The sequence below is a fragment of the Chamaea fasciata genome, unplaced genomic scaffold (assembly GCF_029207755.1).
Source record: "Chamaea fasciata isolate MVZ Bird 193981 ecotype frontalis unplaced genomic scaffold, bChaFas1.0.hap1 SCAF_3, whole genome shotgun sequence".
Lineage (NCBI taxonomy): Eukaryota > Metazoa > Chordata > Aves > Passeriformes > Sylviidae > Chamaea > Chamaea fasciata.
In genome coordinates, this window is record NW_027094088.1 from 62,105,654 (window position 1) to 62,133,554 (window position 27,901).

At 42.7% G+C, this 27,901-nt stretch overlaps 1 protein-coding gene across 2 annotated transcripts in view; it reads right to left on the reverse strand.

The window, feature by feature from the left end:
* RNF217 (ring finger protein 217) overlaps nucleotides 1–18,170 on the reverse strand; it is a 60,273-nt gene extending 42,103 nt beyond the window's left edge. The window contains exon 1 of one of the 2 annotated variants that reach the window (XM_066179264.1): nucleotides 17,470–18,167. In XM_066179264.1, the coding sequence (XP_066035361.1) occupies nucleotides 17,470–18,105 (636 nt within the window). In that variant the 5' untranslated portion in view covers nucleotides 18,106–18,167. Of the gene's footprint in view, nucleotides 1–17,469 lie in introns of both variants that reach the window. The other variant, XM_066179265.1, reaches the window with a different exon arrangement.
* Nucleotides 18,171–27,901: the final 9,731 nt, after the last annotated feature.

Consider the following 27,901-nt stretch of genomic DNA (forward strand, 5'->3'; position numbering starts at 1 on the left):
CTCCTAGTGATTTTGAGTGCCAAAGGTGAGTTCACAAACTGAGTCACCGCAGTAAGTGGTCATCTGTGAGAAGTCCCCAGGGACTTGGCTGGGCTCATCCTGGAGGACTCTAATAGCACCAGGAAGGGAAAAGCTGACAACACAGTTCTATCTTCACGATCACATTATTCTCTCTCATCTCAGGGCTCCTAGACTCATTAAAGTTGTAATAATCCTCTACTTGTCAAAAACATTTCTATTGGAGAGTATCAGCTTCTATACACTTTTGTCAGCAAGGTGGAAATCAATCCATCACATACAGGGGAAAAAAAAAAAAAACACAACTCTTGATTAAAGGGAATAACTACTAGGAGCAGCAAGCAGGGACCTCATGCTGATCAGCTGCTAGGGAGAGATGTGCCAGGAGAGATCACATCCCAGGCAGAGCAAGTGAAGGGAGCAAGCAGAGCCTGCAGCTTCAGCTGCAGTCTGCAAGCACACAGCCTCTCTTCTGTTCTGCTGCCCCTGTTCCCTGCATCTCTTCTAGTCTCTCTGTGCCAGGATTCCCACACACCACACTGGTCTCATTCCCCACCAAGCCAGAGAGCCTTCATCCTCTGCATCAGAAGCCTTACTGGATGTCCACTGGAATGCAGGCTGCCTTCAGGGACCATGCTGTGGCACAGCATCCAGAAACGAGGTGCCCCATGCCAAGCAATTTAACCCACCACAGCATATTACAGGGGTCTAAAATTGCCAGCATGGACAAAAAGTGCATCTAGTTAAAGTCTCACAGGGCTGGGACACCTCAATGCTGTAAGAATTAATGAGTTAAGCCACCAAATGAAAAAAATTGCAGATAATACACAGTGAAAAACTGCAGTTAAATATTTCATTACTGTGTACAGCATTTTTAAACATGGAAGACAGACATCCTGCAATACTGAGTTCCTCAGTCACTGAAACACTTAAGATTTTTAGTGAAATAACCTACATGTGATTTGTTGGGGTGGGGGTTGTGTGGTGGTCTTTTTGTCTGTTTTGTTGTTTTGTTTTGGATTTTTTAACCACAGGAGCAACCAAATGAGTGGGTTTCTCCAAAGTTCACATTCAGAATTCTTCAAACTAACTGTTCACTAGGATTTTCCCCCACAGATGCAAGTACGATGGAACATTTCCATCTGGAAAAAAACCAAGAAAATCTAGAAGTCTGTGTTAGGACTCTTCAATTCTAACAGCTGACAATAAATTGCACCTGTGATGCAAAAATTATAGTTTTAGTAAATTAAAAATACACTTCCCAATTTCACAAGGGACTTCACATAATTTTCCTCCTTAGCTATGACAGCAGACAAAAATCTTAGGATGGAAGATCTTGGATTCACATCCCACGTGAGACTAGACAAACTGCACACATACAGTACTGACTACCACACAACAGATGTACTTTTAAGAGATCCTTGGAAAGACCCATTAAACTGTAAATTTGAGTGCAATACAGTAAAGAAAACCTGGCCAACCTGCAGAAACTGTTCGAGATATGATCAGAAAAGTGAAACAAAAAGCAACAAAGACCACGAATAGACCAGAACTTTTACTTAGCCCTCACTAAAGATGGGAGCACCACAATTCTGCCTGTATTCCAAGAACTTTACAATTATTGAGGTGTGCAAATTCAGAGAGCAGAGAGGACCTAACAGCAGGAGTTCAAACACAGAAATCCCAAACAGAACATGGCAGGAGAAAGGAAATGATGCAAAATGTATACATTTCCACTTCTGTTATATGAGCTGTAATTTAACTTTAGTATGAGAGTTTAATTATAATCATAGTATTACCATAATCAGTGTAATTCAATACACTGGTTACAGGTTCAAGGAAATTTCAACAATCAGGTACCACTTCGCTAAATTTACAGTTTTTGTGGAAAAAAAATAGTATTTGGAATTTTACAAGTTTGCAGCTTGAAACAACAAACTTCACATGAAGCATTGTTTCACATGAAACAATACCAAAAAGCAACATGTTTTCCCTGAAGAGTTAAGGCAAAACTGGTTTTTATAGTAATTTGAACTGGAGATACAGTTCAGTCAGGACAAGCATGACTGAACTGCTCTCCTAATTCTGCTTTTCCAGTTAAAAAAAAAAAAAAAAAACCAAAACAAAAAAACAGAAGCAATTTCTTGTTTGCTTAGGTTTGCACCGTGTAGTATTAGCATAACTAATTTATCTGTTGTACAACCCAAGACATGATATAGACAGATAATTTCGCTAAAACCTAAACCCTCAAAAAACAATTTTAAAATGTGAATAAGTAGTGAAAGTAACAGTATGCCAAAGCAACACTGAATTTCTTAATGCCATATGATGTGTTCTGTAAGTTGGGTAATGTGAGCTTCTCTGTTACTAAAAAAAGCCCTTTTTTTTCTGGTCTCATCAGTGCAGCCCTACCTGCCCAGCTGTATTAGTCACTTCCTGCACAAGCATTTGGACAGCTAAGTGGCATCAAAACAACTCTTAGCCCATCCAACACAGTATACAGGTTTAAGTGAAACATTAAAGCTGCAATTAGAATAAACCTGTCTCCTGTGACAGACATCACACACAGGAACTCTATTGCTTCAGAAATAATAGATCTTTTTCCCAATGTCCTCCCAACCCCCGGTCAAATTCTGTTCAAAGAGAAAGAGAGGAGGAAAACAGGAAGGAAAAGCAGATAAATGAAGTCTTAATCTCATGGTTATTTCATTCTCCTTGCTTATAGAGCTTGACAGGTAAGAAAAGGGAGAACAAAATCCATCTCTTCTGCTACTCCAAGGAGATGGGAGGGTGTCTTCCAAAATCTTTGCTAAAAAACAGTGCAACAGTAAGATAACTACTACATGATTTTACACTTCCAAATTTCACAACCATTCCACTTTGCAACCAAAACTATTCATATAGCAGAAGCACAAAGCTATAGAGCTCTGTCGTCAAAACCAGTGTGCTAGAATCACAGCTGAGTAACAGAGTGACACAGGCTGGCCCAGAACTGCAAGCCCCAAGTAACAATACTTCCCACAACCGTTCACTGCTTTGAACACAATTCAGTCCCCTCTCCAGCAATGTACAGAGTAGCAAGGAACAGAGAAGCCAGCTGTAAATGATGTGTCATGAAGGTTCAACCTTGTCTTAAGTGTCTTAGCTGAACACAACAGAGTGACAACAGCAGTGCAAAGCACAGACAGCTCTCAGGGATATCTACTACCTGCTCTAAAGCAGTTCATCAGACAAAAGGATGTGACATATAATTACAAAGATCCTCCTGCAAGGAAGTCTCTGTCCTGCTCAATGAAACATTGCCAGGAAGAAAAATAAGACAAACACTTCAAGACAACAGAAACAAGAAAAATTCATAATTGAGTAATTTTTACTTGAATGCCGCTGATGAACAATCTATGATGTGACCAATTTTGTCTTCAATTCTGTAAACCTTTTCAGAGCACTACTACGAACACTATGCAAAAGGATCACTGTGCAAAGGAAATTGCATTTTAAAAAGCTCCTGCCAGTGGAAAGGAAACTTATCCAGGAAAGGGAAGAGGAAAGAGAGCAAAAGTTGGAAGCTGGTGAGAACAGAGGTCACTCTCCAGGATCTTCACAGCACTTGCTAGATAAGCATCCATCTTTTGAAGAAGTTCAACTTCCTGCCATAAATAAAGATTTTATAACCCACTCAAAATATGCATCAGTCAGCCATTTGCTTCTTTTCATCCATCTTATTACTTGGGCAGTAGCATTGCATTTTTTAGGTGTTTCAATTAACCATTATACAAGATATACTATTATTCCAGAAAGAGTTCTCAATCACTTTCCACGACGGCTTACATATATGAAGAAATCCATTAAAACCATTCAACTCTCGGAAGTATTTTCGATGTTTCAACACCTGTTGGTGTCAACACGTATCAGTTTTCATGTTTGTGCAAGGTTTGTTCAAACCCAGAAGTAGGTTTGTTGTGATCCAGCTGGTGCTCAAACTGGTTGCAGAGCCAAAATTTGTATCTGTCAGTGCTTCCATTAAATTTGTCTTTCCAGACAGACTTCACTGGTGAACCCAGAGACATGAAGTGATATAACCCTGCAGGAGACCAGTTTAGTCTTGTATAAACCTAACTTAACCAGAACTGAACAAAAAAAAAAAAACCTTTCACACTGCACAGTCTTTGAAAGGTGCAAACACATACAGAACATTAAAGACATAAGGCATAGCCACCAAGCCCCTACCTCTATGCAAGATTTATTGACTTTCCCTGTGGATCTAGCTTCTACATAAAGCAGCTATAAAGAGCACAACAGCTTCAACAAGTTCATCGAGACAGTTTGCAGATGTATTTCATGACAAGTACAGAAACTCAATGTTTACTGCATCTCAGCAGCAAAGCCCTATGTACACCAGGCCAGGCATGCAGCCAGGATGGATTTTACCATAATCCCCCATAAACCACGTTGCAAGCACCCTGAGCTTCCAAAGGACTGCCTGGCAGCCAAGATAAGCACTCCAAGGATGCCAAAATCTTTCCACCAAACTTGACAGATGTTGGTATTAAAAACCATAAGGAAAAAAGGAGAAAACAACTTACAATGAGGTACCAGGAGATAAATCCAGACTGATAGTGCTGCAGCCTGTCAATTTAAAACATAGCTAAACTACAGACTAACTGAATGACAAGGACATTCAACAACCACTTCCTTCCAGTAATTTACAGCAAAGTTGCCCAGGTGGTAACAGTTAGTTTCACAAGAAAATTTTTTTTCTAAACAGACCCCATGCCCACACCACAAGACTTCAGAGACTGTTTTTCAACGTTACATAGCTCTTCCACTTTAACAATCTGTTCTGTTCATTGTTTTAATGTAAAAGCAATCAATGGAAACTGAAACAATCACTGGTCTTTGCTAAATGTTCTCTCTCACAAGTTTCTTTATATAACAGCCTGCATGAAATCCCTTGGAGAGCTATTTCACAAAGGCATCCTCTTCAGCCTAGGTCAAATCGGGTAACACCAATGCAGTCTCTCCTCTGCCAGCAGAGGGATGGAATAGCTTCGGGATTAGCCTCTGATTCAGCCAGAACAGTCTAACCAGAAACTGTCTCAAAAACTCAGTTTAGAAATTTATTTGAGAGCTATTTCTCCTAAAACCAGTGTGAGATGCTTGACTTTACCTTTCACACATCAAAACAATGCCAGATACAGTTTGAAGCATGCTGCACTGTTTGAATGCACTGTTTGAAACGTGCTGCAAGCCCGCATTGGGCATTACAAAATATTTTACTGTTTTCAATAGTCAAGAGAAAAGTAACACCAGAGAATAGAACTCTTCTACTACTTCCTCACTGGACTCCAGGTTCTCAACAGAGTACACTGAGAAGCACAGGCAGCCTCACCATCCAACTGGGCCAAATTCGGCACACAGGAGCACCACACGGAAAGCCCTCTTTCAAGAGTACTGAAGGTGCTGACTTTGCAAACTGTTCTGCTACTGCACCTTTCTTCCCAATTTCAGAAACTGGAAAGACACTCCCAAATCCTTCTCTCTGGCAGAGGCTCATACTGATTTCTAGCCTGACTTAATTCATTGCAATTTTTAGAGTTTTGTGTTGTGCCAAAAATTCTCTACAAGTGCCTACCCAAATTAGTCCCTCTTGCATTTAGACAGTACAGTCATTTCTTCTCCCAGTTCTCCTTATGCTCAAGTAAAGAGCTCTGCATGTGCAAAACAGCTCTTTTCTCCTTGCAGTCCTTGGTTCCATTTTTCTTAAACCAAATTTATTTGGTTTACGTGGCCTGGTTTGTGGGGGGTAGTGGGGGGGGGAGGGATTACAGGGGTGGCCTCTGTGAGAAGCTGCCAGAAGCTTCCTCCATGTCTGGCAGAGGCAATCCCTGGTGGCTCTAAAGATGGATGTGCCGCTTGCCAAGGCTGGGCCCATCACCTCTGGGGGTAACGGATTTAAACAAGAGGAAAAAAAAAAGTTGTGCAGATGTAACTGTGGCCAAAGAAGAGCAGTGTGAGAATATGTGGGAGGAACAGCCCTGCAGACACCAAAGTCAGTGCAGAAGGAGCGGCAGGAGGTGCTCCAGGCACCAGAGCTGGGACTTCTCTGCAGCTGTGCCCCTGCAGCCCATGGAGTTCCACAGCAATGCAGAAACCCACCTGTAGCTCATGGAGAATCATGGAGAAGCCCAGGGTGGAGGTGCCCAAGAGGAGGCTGTAACCTAGTGGGAGACCCGTGGAGAGAGGGGCCCATGCTGCAGCAGCTTGTCGTTCAGAGCCTGCACCCTGTGGAAGCGTGACCCACACTGCAGCAGTTTGAGGAGGACTGTTGCCTGTGAGATGGACTCACATTGGAGAAGTTTGCAGAGAACTGTCTCCAGTGAGAGGGACCCCATGGTACAGCAGGGGAAGGACTCCTCTCCCTGAGCAGTGGGAGAAGCTCTTGATGTGATGAACTGACCATAATCCCCATTTCCCATCTCCTGGTGCCCTCGGGTAGGAGGTGGAGCTAGGAAGAAGAGATGGGTGGGGAGATGGCATTTTTAAGGGTTTCTTTTACTTCTCATTATCCTGCTCTGATTTTTGTCAGCAATACATTTAATTAATATCTCTAGTTGGATTCAGTTTTTCCCATGATGGTACTTGGTGAGTTATCTCTCTCTCGGTCCTTATCTCAACCCATGGACCCCTTGAATTTTCTCTCTCCTGTCCAACTGCAGAGGGGAGACAGAGAGAGGCTTTGGTGGGTGTCTGGCAGCTGGCCAGCATCAACCACCTACACCAGATTCCAAACTAAGCCTCACCAGATACAAGTGTCTCACTGCTCTCCTCTCTGAACTAGAGACTCAAATGGCAGTCAGGTTTTTAGTAGTTTCATCATTATCAGCCATTTGCATCACCTGCCATCATTCACCCAGATCTGCTGTCTCCTACTAACATTCCAACAGCTGGACAAGCTCATACTTGAAAAACAAAAATAATCAAAAATCTCTTCCTTGCTCCTTGTTTTCACCATAAGGATAGATAAAATTCTCCCACATGGTAACTCAATACAGAAGCAAAATGATAAGCTAGTATCAGAAAACTTATCATCTGGTGCCAGTTTATTACTGATACAATGAAATGGGATCCTTCTCCTGTTCTCCTCTCCTTTCTTCAAATATCACAAAGCTGCTCACTAAAAAACATGCTTCTAGGCTGTGAAAGCTGTAGTCACAGCCTGATGCATATGCTAGAACTTTTCTTAAAATCTAGATTAATTTTAAAAAGAGTCTTAAAATTGTTATGGGTCAAAAGCAGCACACCTACAGAAACATAAAAAATCAATTATAGTGGAAAAGAATTTGCTGGAATAGTCATTATTTTGGTTGTCTTCTTCAACAGACATGTTAGGTTTTTTATTTATACCAAGAGACTGTATGACCAAGCTCAAAAGAACCTTCACTATCAAACTCTAATTATGCATACCAGTTCTTCCATGTTCTTCAATGACAGTGCCGTATCTTGCTCTATTGTACATTTTTAAATGTCATATTCAATACCAATGTGCATTTTGTGTCTTTGCAGAAAAAAATCCCAAACAAAACACCAAAAAACCTAACACCCCTATCCCTGACCCACCAAAAACCCCTCCACTATAACACAACATAGTCCACACAATAAAACCCCCACATTTTTCTATAATTTTAAGTTCTGCATCTCTTCTCTTGTTACACAAACAAATTAGGAACAAGAAAAAACTTCATTTGAGAGCTCTGTGGAGCAGAAAAAAATTTCTCTCAAGAAAATAACAATCATAACTTGGCATCGCCTGGCTGCAGCAAACTAAAGCTGTTGAAACATGCAAGATCCAAAGAGAGGTTCCTCATCTGCAACAACATTCATATGAAAAACTTCACTTGCAAAGACTATCTTTGGAATAATCTATGTTACAAAACACATGAGGATGCTTTAGAATTCAGCTAGTTGAAAGCTCATATTTAATGATGCCACAGGCAGCAGAGACGGGACCAGTGGGTACCAGCCTGGACTTGACTGGGCACCTCAGTGCTGTGAGCAGCTTGGAGTAACTCCCTGGACGCTGCCTGTCCAAGAGCTGTGGGTGCAGATGCACCTTGAGGCACCGGATAAGCCGTAAGTTCCGTCTGGATTGTGAAAGAGGAAATGATGCAGCAAAAGGACCAAACTGCAGTTTTGATTTTGTTGAGCTCAAATGAAAACTCCCCTCTGTCATCTTTGTGAACATGTCATTTTCAAATGTTTTGGTTTGACAAGTTGCCACAGTTGCCAAAATAAACCACTCGGCTTAGCACTTTATTCAGTACCACCTTGTGGTGAAATAAACATTTGTATATTGTGCATAACACAATTAGAAACTGGGTAAGAATAAAAGAGGCAAAAAATGACTGTGAAAACTTACTTTTTAAACCAGGTTTTTTCTCTGATGATTGATCAAATGATGCACAAATAGCAGGGAACAAGTAGCAGACAGGGGTAAGCAGCACAGCTAGCTAAAATCACTGTACACCATCAGCTTTAGACAAGTTTCCTTTTCTTGACATGGAGAAAAAACAGAATGAGATCCAGAACTCATTTTAGATCCTTAATTTATCAGAAGTGATAGTCTGGCCTTGTCTGACTACATGTCATGGCTTGGGTGAGGTTCTCATGAAGCACTACACTCTTGGAAAATTCAGGTAGGATTTGATGAGTTGCTTTCACTGAAAGAACAACAAATCAAGCCTTGACATGAAATACCTACGTTGCTGAGACAAAAGCACTCAGCGATGTCCATCAGTAACAGCTGCAACTCACCACAAAGAAGACTTACATCTTACTGACTGGGGAGATGCTAGTAATATAAAATAAAATTAGAACTCCAAATAATGTCTTGAAAGAATGGGTATCTTCAAAAGTTTGAAAACTACTCTTAAAGTGTTACTGAGAAATACAACAAAAGCAAGGCTGAGTTTACTTTCCGTTACACAGATGAGTGAAAATTCCTGAGTCTGCTTGATTTCCGCTGCCCTTATGTAAGGCAAATGGGGACCACCAGGTAAGTGCATACTTTGAAATATCCAGATTTTAATACCGTATTTCACTTTGGCCACTTTGAGGTCTAGGTGGACCTGTGTATGTCAATATGCATAAATATCTATCAGCAACAACACTTAGACTGAACTCCAGTGTTTCACAACTTATTTTCTGCCCTAACCTCCATATGGATTAGTTCATCACAAAAAAACACGCTAACGTGCATTTTCTCGTTGGTATGCAGCACTAGGCATCTAAATACTGTGGGCTATCTTTGCTCTTTTGCAGATCCATCCCTTCCAAAAAACTCTAAAGTTGCAAATTTTTCCCATTTTTAACCTGCACACTAATGCCATAAAGTTAACTAAACAGAATTTCCAAGCTATTGCACAACTGAACTGTACATGCACATGAAAAAGCACTGAGCAATTTATATGCTTGCTCCTGTGAGACTTCTAAGCGGACAGATTTAGTGCACAGGTGCACTGGAATGGAAAGGCATAAGATGTCCTCTCCCCCATTAACACTCTCATAGTGAGCAACATTAAAATGGCTGAAAGGTTAAGAAGCCCTTCCCCATCATTTCTTTGCCCCCCTACAGCAGCAATAGTACTGACTATAGTGAAGGACTTCTTTTTGCTTCTGCAAGAAAGTGGCACCTCACAGGCACTCTAGAATTGTGTCACAGATGGGATGCTTTACCTGTCCACTCCACCCACCCTGCTGCCAACAGGGTATAGAAGTCTTCCAGCAGCTCAGTAAAACACTAACCCATTATTTTCCTGGAAGCTCTATCCTTTAAACTGTGTTTAGAATCCTTACTTTTTTTTTTTCTTTTTTAAGGCTAGATTTATTTCCTGCCTGCCTGCCTGCCTCCAACAGGAAACCAGAAAAAGAGCTAGTCCCATTTCACTTTCTGGCCACTATTTGCCAGAGTAACTGGCCAGTACTCAGCTGCAGCTTTAGATAGAGGCCAAGGATCCACCCTTCATGGAGGCCACCAGTCTTCACAATCTCCTTTTGTTTTATGAGAGCTTACCCTGAGCAAGTCCACCTTCTGGAACAAACCAGTTCCTACATGATCATTATGCCCTTCCCATCCCAGCAATCTTCTTCTCCCTTTTCTTCCTTCCTTGTATTGTGTAAGCAACCCCACAAAGCCATGTCACAGCTGAAACAATTTGGATAGGACTTCCCTTTCCTACAAGCTACAGGGACAGAGTCACTCAGATCCCCACCGCACACCCCCAAGCTGATATATCACCATTCCTACAAAATCAGGAAGCCAAACCAAGTGAACTAGAGAGGTATCTGCCTTTGCTGCCATTCATATCATGTTAGTGGTAGAAAACAGTAAACAACTGCATCAGGATGCCTAAGCTTGAGAAAACTTTGCCCCTTTATTGCCCTTTGTATTTTCCAGTACAAAATCTTATATAGTTCATGCTGTTCTTAATAAAAAACATCACTGGGGAAAATAAGTGCTCTGCAGTCTGCTTTGCAAGCTCATAAGGAAATGGAAGTGTGATAGACTTGGAAATCTCTTTAACTTTTCATGGAATTCTAACCAAGAAACTACACAGCCTTTCTAACAATTAAGTAAGTAAAGACAGCAACAGCACATCCCAACAAGGCTGTTAATGAAAATATACATCAATCTCAAAGCAGTGAGGTAGCATCTAAGGTAAATGTGGACTTGAACATGGAATCTAAGCCATTTCAGGTTTAATTCCAAATCTGGCCTAAACTACTGTTAAACTTCTGACCTTCTGCACTGAAATCCATAGATTTTTCTTCTGAGTAAAGTCTTGAATTTTTCATCCTAATCTTTAACTTCCAAGCAAAATTTTTTCTTTGCCTTACCAAAATTTTTTCAAGAACTTAAAAATGAACACAAAAAATAAAAAGCCTCTTCACCACTAGGCAAGTTTGTCACTTCTTATAGTATAGAAAAAGTAGCATTGCTAATAAAATCCTATAGAAAAGGACCTTTTTACTTTAAAAATATAACCCATCAAGAAAGTACTTTTAAAAAAGGAGCAAGAGAAACATAAGCACAAGCAGATAAAACATACAGAAAGACAGATAGACCTGGGTGGGTAAGTAGTGCCCTTCTTCAGGGGAAAGCCTCCAGTTTGAATTCTTTTAAAGAAATTACATCCCTTACAACTCTTAATCATTTTGACAATGTACTGACATCCTGGCCATTTTAAATACATACTTTCCTCAAGCCTGGCTGGTTTAGACAGCGGGAAGCAAGATATTTGTACAAGAAGAAAAGAGGAATGAAGGGCCAAGAGGCCCCAGAGCAGTTGGAAGAACAGTTGTTCTGGGTGGAGAAGCAGGAATGGGGCAGAGGTGAGCTGAAGGCTTTCCCAACCTTCATTTAACTCTTTAATTTCTTTTTGTTTGGGCAACTAAACAGCAACAGTTCAGTTTTCAACTCATTTAATTTTAAATTCCCTGGACTGATTCCATACCTGTGTCTGGTAGCCCCTGTGAACAGCTGATGGGAGCAGTGGGAGTGAAGGCATGCAGCAGATGATCTCCTGATGGCTCAGCCTGTCTGTGGTCCCCAGGGCCAACACCACCCACAGACCAGCGAGGTGCAACACAATGGCTGTGAGAGACAGATGACAAGGAGAGCTTCTGCTTCACAGAAATCACACGTTTTCAAAATTAGGTTTCAACCCCAGCTAAAACAAAACTGGTTCTCCATCTCCTACTGCAATTTCCCATTCATGGGACTCCAAAATCAACTTTACTATCAACATCAGCGAACTCATGGTATCACTGTAGCACCCACCATTTACCCTTACCGCTCACTACCAACATTAACAACTTCATGATGCCATTTATCCTCCCCTCAGGAACTCAGGCCTTTTTCCATCAGCAAAACCCTTCCTTCAGCTTTTCAAAGGTGACACCATCTTTTCTATTCTCACTCAGTATCTTGGATCCCAGAGTTTTACTGAAAATGTTCTTAGCTGAAAGAACAGCCACTCTCTTACACTTCACTTAATAACACAATGGCTAAGAAAGGACAGCCACAATTCCAGCTCTACCCTGGCAAAAACTTATCCAAACAAGAGGAAGTCATAGCTAGCTAGTCATGTAGAGTAAGCTTGAAGCTACTTCTGCACAGGGAACAAACATACCACATGCAGTGCTCATATGCTGACAGAGCACCTAGGCCTACACGCACTAGGATAACTAGGCAGTATTATCATTCAGGAACATTGCTCAAAACTTTTTTTCTTTAAAATTAATTCCAAGGCATTTTCATCAATGCTGGATTTTGCAAACTGTTCCAAACTTAAGTTTTGGCACAAACTGGATTCACCAAGAAGTATTCAAGATGGACTAAAAGTCTGCCATGTATCTTGTCAACTTGAAAGACTAACTCTTAGAATCTTAGATGCACTTGGCTATCATCCTGAACCGTGACATCTGCCTATGTAGCAGCATTTGGACACTGGTACTGCATACAACACATCAGGAGAAAACGACAGACACTCAGAAGCTGTTGCTGAAAAGTGACAGAGAAGTAGTTCAGGTGCTCCTGCAGCTTATGGGCTTCTTACATCTGATGGACCAAGTCTATCTGTCTTCTCCTCGGGAACACAGCCAGCTTACACTGGCTGAGCCTGCTGATTTGGTTTAGAAAGCCTGTAAACCAGCAGGTTCTTTTCTCTTCTTGGACCTCTCTTCCTCTTATGGAAACTTCTGCATCCCTGCAATGTCAGCAGGAGGGGTGGTCGCTCACCCTGCCATCACCTCCAGGTAGGCAGTTTGCAGCCATCCCAGAAACTCGGTAGCTGGTGTTGGAGCAAGGTTTTAGATTAATTACCCTTGCAAACACAGAGCTGCTTCTGCACTGAATGACAGTGGCCTTTCTGAGCTCTGGTTTGACTCAGGGCACAAGCAGCTCATTAACCATCAGATGATTCAGCACTTGGTGCCTACATTTCTGCTGGCTGGTTTTCATCAGCAGACTACAGCTTTGAAGATGTATCATTTATATGATACCATCAGACACCTGACGAGACACAGGTGTCAAGGCCCTCCAGCTCCAAGCCAGTACTAGCTTTATGTGATACAGACTGCTTGTGAATTTTCCTCTTCATTATGCAGCTTTATAATCACATTCCCCACAAAAATCCTGACTGTAACAGTCATCGGCTTTTTTTGCTCCAGCTCTTTCAGACAGAAATTATGCACAGAAAAAAAGGGGTCAAAAGTAAGATCTCAGGCAACACAGAGAGAAAGACTGAGGTCCTGAGCAGAGGGAGAATGATCTCCACATTTCACGCTCAGAAGCAAGCAGGATTCTCGTCTCACCAAAACTAACCATGCACAAAACACTGTCAGATGCAGTCTCTCCCCATCCCCCATCATTCCTTCTGATTTACTCATGGCTACTAATCTCATTAGAGTTCCTATAATTAAAGCACCATAAAATCTGATGAAGAACAGAGTATGGTGTTTAACTAGCCCAAAGTCTTATAGTAAAAGAATGACTATTCCAACAGAGTTACAAGATTTACAAAATAAAGCATCACTAATGAGCACAGGATCAAAACTGGATTATCAAGTTTCCCCGTTTGCATGTAGAAAAAGCAGACACTGAGGTTTCTATAAAACTTTTGCAGCCATTTTATAGGAAAAGTGAAATGCTCCCTCTGATGTAAAAATACAAGCAGCCCAGAACAGTTAGGAAGTGAATCACTTTTTTAGCAAACCTCAGCATGCACAGTTTCTGAAATAACCTGGCTTTGGTGCCATGTTTAATGGAGAGAAAGACAGGAAATTAAGGAGGTGAAGGAGATACGGATGTAATATTACACCTGTGAGATTAAGTGTCCTGGTTCTTGCTTCCCGGTCCCAAGCTACTATGTTGGGTTGACAGAATGCAGAAATCCACAGCTCCCAGCTGAACGGGAATTGGTTCTTCCACGTTTTTGATCCCAACCTCACTCAACACAGACATGAGAGTCTGTGGAGGGAGACTTCAACCTCACCCATTAAGCATAACAAACAGCAGCTCTGGGGCTGCATCAGTTCCTGGAGACAGGGCTTGCTGGGACCTGACTCAGGCTCTGTGGGATCCACACTAGACCCTGAGCTGTGAAAGCCACCACACCACATCCTGAGTTGTAAAAGCCACAACCTCTTTCATGAAAACCCATCACCTATACCTATCAATTACCATTTCATCAATTTCTTTGAGTCCAAACAAATAGCCACAGAATTCTTTCGTTAATGGTAGATCAACTGGTGATAGTCAGACCCTGGAGAGCCCTGAGAGTTCCGTGACTATCAGGATGTGAGACAGAATAGCTACCTTGAGGCAGAAGTCAAGTCACACAATTTCCCAAAGTCAGGCTCCAGATCAGCCTGCACATTCCAGGCTTGACTGCTAAGCTTCTGCTCTAGCTACTAAATCTTTGAAAGGGATTATGCAGCAAGGTGCCAGTGATAAGAAAGACTGGACTTGACCTCTAAGGACTTTCAGATGTCACCCTCATTTTCCAGCATGCTGGTAACGTGATGAGCAAAATCTCTGCAGCTGGAGTATTTTCATCTGACATTCCTTTTACAAATGCCTAAAACTTCAGTTGATTTTCTCATCTATAAAGGGCTCGAAGGCCGAAGTTCTGATGCTCTTGTATCTTTCCATAGAAGAAAGCAGGATGCATTAACAGAGTTTTTACTTTGCTACTCCATTAAATGTAATTTCAGGAATCACAATGAAGCCATTGTGAAGAATACAGCTTTCTTCAGTGAGGGAACACACACAGACATCAAAGGCAACATGAATTATTTTAAGTGCTATACTTCTGCCAACATATTCCAAATTTTCAGCATGAGAGACCACTCCTCCAGAGATGTAGTCAGGGAAGAGATTACTATTTCTCTGACAAGAAAACCAGATGTAAACTATGCATAATACTGCTTGGGGTTTTGTTTTCAAATTGTTTTTTAATTTCAGGTACATTCTTAAATCAGGCTGATCATATCCAAAAGTAAGAGCTTCTAAAATTTTCAAACAAAACCAGTTTTTTCAGCATTTATTCCTTCTGAGCTGCTCATAAGTTTTCTCTTTCATTTCCTACAAAAACTGCAAAGTCTCAAAGATGAAAGGTAACTTGATTTCTAACCTATGCTGGCTTTTCACTCATTCTTCCCAGAAATTTTCCTAATATAACTGACACGGACATGCCTTTCTCTCTCCCCAGGATGACTCACAGAGTCCTTCCACAGCACAAAGGAAAGACAGATCACTTTTTCTTCTTGAAGAAATATCACTTTCTTGTCCTTTTCAAAAAGGAAGATAAGGGAAGAACACATTGGACTGTTATTTGTTGTATTTTGTTTCATTTTTCCCTAAAATATTTATCAAGCAACTAAAATTCTGCCTGGTCATACAAGTATCAGTAACAACATGTCCACAGAAGTGCTCTGTGAATCTCACTCCTCAAGATCAGTATTCCTGCCCTACGTTTAATGTACAGGAGGAAGTATCCATGTGGCTATGTGCCACATGGGTACTTTTCAACAGCTGCTGGGATCAGCTTTGCAGGTGCTTAGCAATAGTAGTGGCTTCCTTGAAGGGCATCCCTGCATACACATTCAACACCTGGCCAATGCTAAACCCACTGCATAGAGCATATATTTACTTCCTTAGGCCAGCCAGCTATTTCAGCCACCAAGCTACTGCTGCCTTCACCAAGAGTCCAGCCTAAGCCAGGCAGAAGAGTTCTTCAATATGGCTTTAGATACCAGATCGTGTAACTTCCATTACATCACTGTAAATTGCAAACACCTGCAGAACACGGGGAAGATCACCCAGACATCACAACACTTGTCAATTTCCAGCTTAAATAAAAGTCAATATTCTGACATATGACCTTCGTGGAAGATATCAAAGTGGCACAAATGTGCACTGACAATATAATATAAAAACTGAGTCAGAATTTCCAGTCTACCACTTATCTACAAATCAAATCATTCTGGTCTCTGTGCACGAAGTCTCAAGAAGGATCATTAAGTGTTCCTGAGTTTCAGTGCTACAGGAAACACACAAAACATAACTCTGACCATCCAATCCATCAGCTCCCAAGTTAAGCCTTTCACTGTTATCTAAATATATCCAAACTATATCATAAAAAATGCTATTGAGTTTACTATTAGCCAGAACAAATGCAACCAGCACCAGCAAATGCTACATAAGCTAGCAGGGCCCAGAGAGGAGCAAGTACTAGACTTCTGGTAGCACGTGCTATTTCCAAGCAGTGAAATGTACTCTGGTCAGAAGAGGCCTGTCAACTATTTATAGAGTGCAGGGGTAGCTGCAATCATCCATTCCTTCCCTACACACACAGCTCAGCAGAAGCACAAACCGCCCCAGCACAGCACCAAGCCCCAACAGGTGTAAAATTTCATTCCACCACCAAACCAGCACATCTCCACCAAGCACATCCTAAAAGCTTCTGCGGAATAAAAGCACAAAGGTGGTAAGCAAAGGGTTTAGTTGCTTTGTTTTTCCAACATACACCATACTTCTCCCATTGTTCATGTTTAGGGTATGACTACGCTAGCAGCAGAAACACAAATACTCTGTGGTGCTAAACTAACTCCTGAAAATATTAGCTAAGACAGAGGTTAGTTATCAAGCGGCTGATTTCGGTTTGAAACAGCAGTTCTGACTGACAGAACAATGATGAGCTTGTAAGCACCCTCTATGCCAGCTTTCTGCCCAGAATGAGCAGTTGTCTGCCCAGGATGGAAAAGTGGTGTTTTCAAATTTTTTCCTCCAAAGAAGTTATTGTTTGCTGTTGTTAACTGCAATTGTTCACCGATAGTCACATACACGCTATTTTAATCTTGCATAACTGGCATAACACCGAACGCGATGTGTCCTGTGAGGAGCAGGCCGAGCAGCTGCACCAAGGGCCCGAACATCAGCAAGCCCAAGCGGCAGCGGGCAAAATCCCCGGCTCCAGGAGCCGCTTCGGAGGCGGCTGCCAATGCTCCGGAACTCTGCTCCTTATCACTACTTGGCCTCCTCTTGAAACAAAGCTGGTGCCGCCGGTCAGGTAACAGCAAGAATCTGAGATACCAAAGCGAAAATCCTTGTAAAGAAGGGAAGAGCCTGAAAACGCACTAGTGACCAGCCCGACCAGCTGCGCAAGAAGGCGCAGAGCAGTGCTTCGGGAACGAGCGGTCGCTGAACCCGCAGCTCGCACGCAGGTGATGGCCGAACGCGTTCCGTACGGGACGGGAAAGGCTCCCTCCCGCTCGGCACCCCATGGCCCAGCCCGGCTCGCCGGCCCCGGGGCAGCGCTCAGCCCGCCGGGCTGCCGAGCATACGGCCCCAGCCCCCCCCAGCACATCCCGGCGGCGCCCGCTAGGAAGTACCTGGGAGCTGAGGTACCGCCGGAGGCACTCCTCGCACACCGCCTTCTTGCAGCAGGACAGGGGCTTGATGGGCTTCTCCTCCAGGCACACGCGGCAGCTCAGCACCAGCAGCGGCCCGAACTCGCCCGCGATCAGCCCGGAGAAGGGCTCGGGCAGCAGGTACAAGTCCACCACCTCGATGCTGCCGCCGGACGACAGAGGGTCGTCGCCCGACACCACCCCGCGCCGCGCCAGGGGCTGCCCCGCGCCCGGGCCGCCGCGGGGGGAGCCGGGGGCCGCCGCCGGCCGGTCGTTCTCCACGCAGTAGACGGTGCAGTACACGTGCCGCCGGGGGGGGCGGCGGCGGCCGCTGCCTCCCTCCGGCCCCTCCTCCGCCGGGGCCGCGGGCTCCCCCGAGCCCGGCGGCTGCTCCGGCCCGGCCGCCGCCTCCGCCTCCTCTTCGGCCCCTCGCCGCTCGGGGCCGGCGGCGGCCGGCGGCAGCTCCCCGCCTCGCCCCGACCCGGCCGCCCCGCCGCCCGGGACCGCCTCTCGCGGCGAAGGCGGCTCGTCCGGGCCGGGCTCCCGCGGGCCCCCGGCCGGGCTCGGCGGCGCGGCGGCCGCCCGCGGGGCGTTCAGCGAGCTCTGCTGCTCCCCCATCGCCGCCCGCCGCCGCTCCTTCCCATCCAGCCGCCTCCCGGCCCCGCTTCTGCTTCCGGGTCCCGAGCCCCGCTGCGCCGAACCCCGCGCCGCCCGTCCACCCGCCGGCGGGCGCCGGCCGCCGCCGCCCGGCCTCCCCGCCGAGGGGCTGCGGGCGCGAGGGAGGGAGCGGCGGCAGCGGCGGGTGTCGCTCCGGTCAGCGCCGCCCGCGGGCTGCCGGCCCGAGCCCGACCCCCATGCCGGGGAGGACGCGGGCAGCCTCCCCTAGTGCTGCGGGGCAGCGCGCCCGGCCGCGCCCCGCAGCCGCCCCGGCCCGCCCCGCGCGTCACCGCCCCCCGCCCGCGGCGGCCGCCCCGCCGGGCGCGCCCGCCCCGGCTCACCCCCGCCCGCGCTGACGCAGCTGCTCGGCTGCGCCCCTCATTCAGCCGTAAACACGGCGTGGCTGCCCGCGCGCCGGCGCCCGGCACCGGCGAAGCGAGGCGTTGTCCCGCGCCCCAGGTTCCCTTCGCCTTGTGCTGGTACCTGCGGCCCGGCCGCAGAGTAACGTCCTCTGAGTGAATTGTGAGCATCCGATTAAAAATCATCCCCGAAGCAAAAAAAAAAAAATTGTAGTGAGCATCATCGACTCCACCGTGAGAGCCACGCACTAACATCAAGGCAATAAAGTGACATTCACAAAAATGATTGAAACTATTAACAACAGGAGTATCCGCACAGGTCCAAAACGGTACTTGCTTCTTCAGGTACTCAAGGGGGTTAGGGTGATGTATGCACATTCTGTTCCAGGAGTTGGCCAGTATGCCGATGCTCTGCTTGAAGATATCTCCAGGCCTTGACGTCAGCATTTACATAATCACGTAGGGAAGATGTCACGGAACTGATGCTGCAGCAACTGAGTACCTTAAAATGGATTGTGCAGTTTCCATCCTGAACTTCGTGTTACTCAGAGGTTGCTCTGCTTGGGACGACAGGGTGTTGGGCTTAACTAGAGTGACAGGAGGAGGTCTGCAAGTGGGGAGATGACAGTGAGGGACATCGTGGCTGTCTGCATGTCGTACCCTCAACCGCAGTGAGCTCGTGGTCTCAAGCTCATGCAGGGAGCAGCTCCATGCGTTTGCCTGGCTCTGTGTTGGAGCTCAGCGGCACAGCTGCTCAGCTGCAGTGGCCCAGAGTACAGGGCATCAGGACACTGTATGCAGCCAGTCCAGCTTTGGAGGTTCCCGTGTGGCGTTGAAGTGTATGTGCACTCTGGTAAGGAGCTGAGCCTCCCAGAAAGCCGCACAGGGAGCCTGCCCTGTCCTGCTGAAGTCTGGCAATGGAGGCTCCGCAGGCTCTTTAGCAACCGGCAACAGCTGCTGGCTTGGGCGTCTCTTCACCTTGAAAATGCTCTATTTCTTGCAGACCCAATTAGATGTGAAAGTCAGTGGGTATGAATTTGTGCAACGTCAGACTCTAGTTAGCCCTCCAGGGAAACAATGTAGAGGAATTATTTTTTTTTAACCATATGTATAACTTTTCTTATTTGAGCCTTTAGGGATTATGATCCCAAAGCTTACTTTGAAAATAGGAAGTGTAAAACTTCTAATGATTGAATAAACATTAGGATTTCCTACAGGCCTACCACTTAAGAACTTGGAACTTAAAGTGAAAACTAGAAAGATAGCATCATTGCAAGAACCAGAATGTTGCTCTACTGTTAGTTCGGAAATGTATGCGCTAAAGCACAGCAAGGGAAAAGGGTCCTCCAGGAATTCAGGACGGCAGTGATGGTCATACTTAGCTGAGGGGAAGCATGAAGCAAATAGGAGTTACAGAATTGCCTGTGCCCTACCAGCCTGTGGTCTAAGGACGGGTAGTTCAGTTGCCTGTGCCCAGCCATGGATCCTGCTGGTCCTGGCTGTGAATTGTGAGCAGATGTGCCAGCCCAGATGCTCCCAGGGTCCCCCATTCTATCTGGGATGGTAGGGTTGGCCCTGGCCCTGCCTGGTGAGCAGCCCCCAAGGAGACTCTCCCACTCTTTGACAATCATATCAACCAAGTCTTTGCAACAAATCTTTGCCATATTCTGTATATATTCTCTCAGGCATATTGAAAAAGTATGAAATATAGAAAAAATATAGGCTTGAGGTAAGGATAACGTGACCTACTAGTATGTACTGATCACCTTTCCCACTGTGCCTTTATACAGACTCATATTTGAATGACATTAAGGGAGAATTTTCATAAAAAGACCACCCTAGCCTCCCACCAGCCCCCAGCAGTCTGACAAAATAGGACTTTGTGTTGCATGGCCCTTGCTTATTCTGCAAGAGAGCTGATGAGAGAAGGAGCTGTCAGCGAGAGGCACTGGCTCTGTTGCTCCATGCAGTGCTGGTGGGTGCCTGGGTGCACAAAGCAGGAGTCCGTACAGGGGTGAACGTGTGGATCCCAAAGAGGCTGTGCTGCTGCTGACTGACAGGCTGCATGGTATGTCTTAGGCTGGCTGTTGCCCAGGTTTTGAGAAACCACATGTCAGATTTGCATCCAGAACGAGTCTGATGCTAAAACCTTGGTTCAAAATGTGATTTTAGATCCACACATTTTACACTCTCTGTAGAGCATGTCTAGCCTCATGGAAGATACTTAAAAGATAGCAGCACTGCTGGATTTGCATAAAATAACAGACAAAAATAAATTATCCTACAGACATAAACCTTTTTATCACCAAACTGTTTGGTTTACAAGAACTTCATTATGTTTGAGCACAGTTGTGTAGAACTGAGCCTAGTTGCTTGAAAAATCACTTCTCTCCCTGTGATGTACTGCCAAGTCAAACTCCACAGAGATTCACACATTTGAACTCTGCAAATGAAGTATGAAGAAGCAGCTGGCAGGGCATTAATTATCTGTGAGAGATTCCCCGGTTTTGGAAAGCTCTATCCAATGTTGTCCACTAGAACCTGGATTTGCTTATCTTTGGGAATGCAGAAAATTCCATTAGACTTTTCTTCTCTCTTGAAAAAATTGGACAATTTGGTTTGAATAGGTGTGTTTATAGCTGGTCCTTTTACTCATGCCTGATTTTAAAATTCCACAGCTTAGAACCAGGGTAGACACTTGTATTTTCAAACAATAAATGTAATTGACTGTCACTGTTCTTGTAATGCCTGAATTTGGGATTGTTTTGGGGGTTTTATTATTATTGTTATTAATTATTCACACTGAACAAAGAACATGTGATGGCTGTTGCATCAATTAATTACATTTGTCCAAATTTGTAAAATTTTCCAGAGTATTGACTGAGAATCTCCATCCTTGTTTTCTTTCAGTTCTTTCTTTCCTACCTTCCTTCCTTTCCTTTAATAGAAGAGCATAAACTCCCGTGAAACTTCAGCAATAGAAAGTACTGGGCTATGCAGCATACAGGAAAACTGCAGAACTCATTACTACACACAGTCACAAAAGCAGTTCTATAATTAATTACAAAACTGATTAGATACTTTCAGCAATACAGCAGAGCTAAAGCAGTCCATGCTGTTTGTGTCATGTATCTATCTGTGTGTATGAAAGGAGGACTTAATTTCCTAGGGCTGTAATTCCTGAGACTTCTTGAAAATTACTTTTACTAAAAATAATTAATATTTTTATAATAGGTAATTAACTTCCATTCTTCTGGGTTTATGCTGGTAGCCTCTGAGGAGATATGAAACCTTTTTTCTACGTAGTAACTAAGTAACTGGCAGTATGGTACTGGGTCATTGGGTCCTAACTTACTTTTTAAGGGGGATTCTTTGGCTTCTGTTCATCTTGTGAGGTGGAAGATTCACATACGTTTTACAGAAAGTGTAGGTTAGTAGAAGGCATGCACTAGAATAATTTCTTATGAGCATCCTAATTACATCAGGAAGAATGACTCTGTGCCTAGTTTAATTGTTACAGTATTTATTTTGAAAACAGTCTGTGCCATTATTTTTATCTAGCACAATGGAAACAACCTTCAAAATGTAACTGTGTATCTTACACATTGCTTAAACAGATCAAACCCTTTGTACTTCCTATGTGCTTGCTACCTGAGGAGAGAAAATACTTTTCCAGAATTTATGGGTCGTTCCAAACAGATCTTATCAATGTCTCAAGTTGTATTTTAAAGGGCACTTAGAACCTTGATGCATCCTCCTTAATTGCTTCTCTTGTTTTGTAATTATTTATTCTACACACTTCTTCAAAGTCCTTTTTAAACTCTTGCATAAGTGTTTTTATTTTCTTGTTTTTCTGCTTGCATCACTAATTTTTTTAATATGTTTATCCTTTTCCCTATCACATCTTCACTTCCTAAAATTGTCACAAAGATCTGTATTTAGCCTACAGCTTTGTAGAGAGACTCATGCCTGTCTTTATGTTCTGGATATTGATGAATCCAGTTTCCCACTTAGGGCTAGACCAACCAGGAACCTAAACTGATGGAAATTACTTCCCCCTCCTCATCACTCAAATCTTTTATTCTTCCTAGATTTTTTACCACATTGTTGTCCCTTATGTCACCTGGGTTCATAAATCAGGAATCACTTTCATCTTCGACAAATGCAAATAACCACTTGAGTGAAGCAGGAAACTTACTTTTTGTAGAACAGGAGTATATATTTTTAAGTTCTTGAGGTTGAAACTGAGCTGGGAATCTCAAAACCATGGCTTCCTTCACCAGATGAATTTATTTACTGTTAGTCCCAAAACCACACCGGAGTCAAGCTACACTTCATGTATCCCACAATCACCATCTTTTTCCTTAACAACAGGCAACACCCAAATCTTTTATCAACATTAATCTGGAATGAAATGCCTTGATGCACGGCCTGGGTGCAATGCAGTCATTTTGGGGAAGCGAGAGTTATTTACCACCATCAGCAGCAGTACAGCCATGAAATCATTCTAAATTACATCAAGCATTTTAAGACACTCCCAGAGAAAAAAATCCTTCATTACTGCATTTTTAAAATTATTAATATTTATTTGAATTTAGCTTTGTAGTAATAGTTGGCCACAGGATTACCTGACAACACCACAGTAAAAGTAAATTCTGCTAAAGGGCAAGTGTATTTTATAGCTATTATTGCTTTAATTAACTATGCAGAATGACACACAAATAGAATGTTTTGTAAAATAAAGACTTAGCAGCTACGTTTTTGAAAATATTGTGAGTCATTCTCTGATGTGCAAATTGCTATCTTTTCCTTCTTAGCTTCAGGCCTGAAAAGCAGTTGAACATTTATTAAAACAATTGTCTACCCTTATTACTGGATTATCAAATTGTGCTTTTCTCATATTGTACTAGAGGGGCTTTTTGCAATGCAAATAATTTAAAAGGATTTCAGAAAAAAGTGAAATTAAGTAATTAACCTGATCAGACATTGGGGATACATAGAGCTAGTCAAATTAGCTGTTTTTAAATTATGCTGCTTTGCTTCTTAAAGCCAAATTTCAGAATGCTGTTGAAGACTTCCTTAAGTTCATCTCTGTAATTCAACAACCGCCCCCCCTGTTATCAGCAGAGACTCTCATTACACGCTTTGTGACTCCATGGAGACTTACCAAGTCTGCACAGGAAGCTGCTGTAACAAGTGGAGCTGCTTTCGCCAGCCAAGCAGGGATGGGCAGTGAAGGCACTGGAGCGGGGACCTGAGGGGCCCCTTTTCTGATCTCAGCTCTGTTACTGACCAGCCGTGTGACTTTGGATGAGGTACTCCTATATCTCTGTTTCCCCTTTTACCCTTTGCCTGTCTCCATTATTTAGACTGTAAGCTATGTGTGACAAGGAGTGTTAGCAGCTGCAGCACTGTGTGACCCAGTGAATCCCCTGGGCTTGGCTGATGCTCGAGGTATGTCTGTATCACAGACAAAACACAGTCATTTCGTCATCCAGACTGCCATGTGAAATTAGCTCATTAATAGCCCATTTTGTAGTTAAAAGTAAAATTACATATGTTCAGATACTTCTCTCTATTTTTAATTCATCTGACTGTGGAACACTACATTCACAAGAATTTTTCTGCTGGGCTGTAGTCATTACTGAATAGCACTGTGTGCCCTGTGAGGGTTTTGTTTGCATAAGCTAACACCAGGAACTTATCCCACCTTCATCCTCATGCTCTCTTTGTGTAAGAATGCAGGGATCTAAACATTTTCCCTTGCTCATGCCATGTGTCCAGATTTCCAGTGGGATTTTACCTAGTATACCAAAGAAGGTACTTAGTAGGGTATGCATGACAATTACACCAAGGAAAGAAAGGCTGGAATAAAACCTAATTCACTAGCAGGATGAAAATACTGTAAATTCTCTCTGCAAATTCATTTTTGTTACTGCCACAAGAAGTAATGTCTGACTACACTCACTAAGTCATTCTGCATAGTGAGATGATGCTGGTTTCATAGCATCACAGGTCAAAATACGGGTTCATTTTATGGCTCTGTCCCCAATTTGCAAGTCCCTGTGCTTTCCAGCCTGTAAAGCTGGCTTCACTGTGGAGGTGCCACAATAAGAAAATCTTCTCAGCTGGATGGGAAAAAGGAATTGGAATTATGACTCTGCAAAATTAAAGTGGTGATATATTGATTATACGCTCAATTGATTATTCTATAGATAGCTTGACTGCAGTGGGGATTGAGAAGCATCAAAAATGGAAACAGGCAAGACAGCAAATTGCCTTAACAAAACTTAATACTGAACTTGCTGCTACACAGATCCAGTATGTGACTCAACAATGTCACGAGCTGTGTCTTTTCTGAAGGGCTCCTGAGACACAGCAATTAACAGGGAATCAGTTAAATGATTTCCGTGAAAGGTAATTTCAATGTTTTTGCCATGGGCTGTTTGTTTTCATGGAGCATTCTTTGCTCTTCCACACTTAATCTAAAGGTTGATTCTCATTGCATACATTGAAAAAGAAGTTATTGGTAAATGGCATGTATTTTACCTTAGGAACTGCTGTATATAGCTGAAAACCACACTCCTGTACATACATGAGTAATGAGCCTACACACAATGTCTTGGATCTTTTTGCAGGTAATACTCAGCAGCCTTGAAAAAAACTGTTCCTAGAAGTGTCTTTTCCTATATTCTCTTATCTATTATGTCTTGTTTTAAAACAGGCCCAAATGATGCTAATCAGAAAGTGCCGGCCAGCTAGAACAATCTATAAACTGCAATGGAAAGCTGTTTTAGAAAAGAAGTTCAGCTAGTAACCTGATATATATATAGGTGAAAAATGCTTTGTCTTCTCCCTTCAGAAGTTGTTTCTTAGTAGCCATTTTAGACACAATGTTGGTACATCATGCCCTAACAACACAATGTTAGTACATCATGCCCTAACAACAAACTGTGTGGTTTGCAGATTAAGTCGTGGATGGAAATGTCAGAACAATCCGTGGTGTAATAAAAGGGTATCAGTAGACTTCTTATCCTAGGGAAGCATGACTTGGGGGGAAAAATGTAACATTTGTAGGTACTGTCTGGGCAGAAAACAAAATCCTTAGGCTGTCAGAGTGGAATCTGAGACTGCTGGCAAGCCAAAGCTGTGGTGAAAGCTTTGCACGTAGTTTTGTGGTTCTGGTATTCTTATCAGCAACATTAAAGAAAAAAAAAAAAAGGTTAGAAATGCCAAGCTATCACAGGAGCCTTCCCAAGGAGGCACTCACGTGGCTGTCTGCTGGGAAATCAACTGGTGTGATGGGTTCTTGTTACATGAGTCTCTGTTTGTGAGGACAGGAACCAAGCCTAACTTACTTGATGCAACTGTGGAGCACCAAGTTACAAAAAGCATTGATTTCACTTTAAACCTCATACAAACGAAGTACATTAATGGAGAAAAATATCACCATCATGTTTTTCAGTGCCAGTCATAAGTTTCACTTTTATATGAACAGTGGCATATTTTATAAAGAAACAGTAAATATAATTGCAACAGTGTTCTTTCAGAAAGTATCTGATCTAATTATTATGATTGCTTGATTTAGTGTGATCTCACCTGCTACTTGGAGTGATTTGAGCTGCTTGTAAGAGAGAGCATAAAAATAAAGAGGAGGGCAACAGTGTAGTTGCAATCAGATTTGTCTTTTAAGTTTTTGTTGCCTGTAAACTTTTTGGCAGGTGAAACAGTCTAATGCTAGAAGACTACTGGTTAAGCAATTAATATGTAAAATAGCTTTGGGGTTGCTTTATTCTGAGGATACTAATGAAGTGCATTTATTGAGTACTTCTTATTTTCCAGTGAAAACATTTATCTGTGGTTCCTTTGGGACACAACTGTAAAGTAAATTGAATATTTCAGCTAAGAATTGATCTGAGCACAGCACTAACAGCATGATTTTAGATCAGTGAAATTAAAATGATGCAATTCAGAGCTAGTGAAGGTAAACCGGTTTAACTTTCACCAATGCCAATGAAAAAAATATCCAAAACAAGATATGTTTATATAAATAAATCAGTTAGCAGTGTATGTTAACATAATATAATTCTAAGATAGCCTCTTCTCAGCTTATTTAGTCACATCAACAATACAATAAATTGGTCTAAAATGTCTAAAATTAACTAAGTATGCAAATATTGAAAAATGGGTAAAGCATTTATCTTAATGTTGCCTAATATTCTTGTTTAAAATACATTCCATTGCAACAGAAGTAGTATACACATAAAATAGATTAAAACACTGGTAAATTAATTCAAGAAGTAACTATCATTATGGAAGGATTATCAGGTGGACCTCTTTCCGGTCGAGTTCAATGGGGATTTGTGTGAGTCCTGGCATTGCTCAATAATTTCATGAGCAGGGAGAAAATATATAGAGTGACTAAAACCTAGTGTGTAACAGTAAAAAAAAAAAACAAAACAGTACAGTGTTACAAAGGAGTTTAACTAGACTCTGTTAGTCTTGTTTCAATAAAATGTCTTAATATGATAAAAAATAAACTATTGTGTTTCAACATACAAATCTAGTTTGCAACAGATTTTGTAAGGCCTAAACTCTTCAAAAATAGATACTTTTCTAGAAATTATCTTTCCATCAAAGATATATCAAGTGTACTCTGTATATATTGAATAAGTAGAAAATGAGACTAAAATTTACTAGAAAAGTACTTTTTTATTTTTTTTTATGAATCTGTTTGTTAACAACGATACTCCTGCACATTTATCAGAGCTGGTAAAAGCAGCAGTTCATTGTCACCTGAGTGTTTAGGCACAGTGGTGCTGCAGGAGTCGGGGCTTTTTTTGTGCAGCTGTGTTAAGCATAAATTAGGGTCCCAGCTCTGCTGGAGCACTGGAACACACAGAAGTCTTACTGGGAACAATCACAGAAATTCCTGCAAACAGACCATTAAGGAAGCCTTTTCCTGGTTAATAATTTCACTTGCAGTACAATTTTTTTGTTTTGGTTTGGTTTGGTTTTTTTTCCCCAGGGAGTTATAGTGGTGAAAAATTTTTACTTTCACATTCATGGATACTAGCAAAATTTCAGCTTGTGAGTTTCTTCTAGGACATTTTGAAATCTTTATACCTTCATTAAGTACCAATGAGAAATTGAAAGTAAAGAATAGTAAATCTTAATTTTTTCTACATATTTTTTATTAATAATATATAAGGTATGTGTGACAGAAAAGGATTACAGATGAATAGCACCACTTCCCCTGTAATCTTTATCCTTTTCCTGACTAAGTGCTATCTGCTAATACAAATCCCCAAGATCCTGACCTTTCTTTTTTGCTTTCCTTCCCTGTGAGCAGGGTGGAGGAAATGATTCCTGTCACGTAGCCAAAGGGGGCATATTTA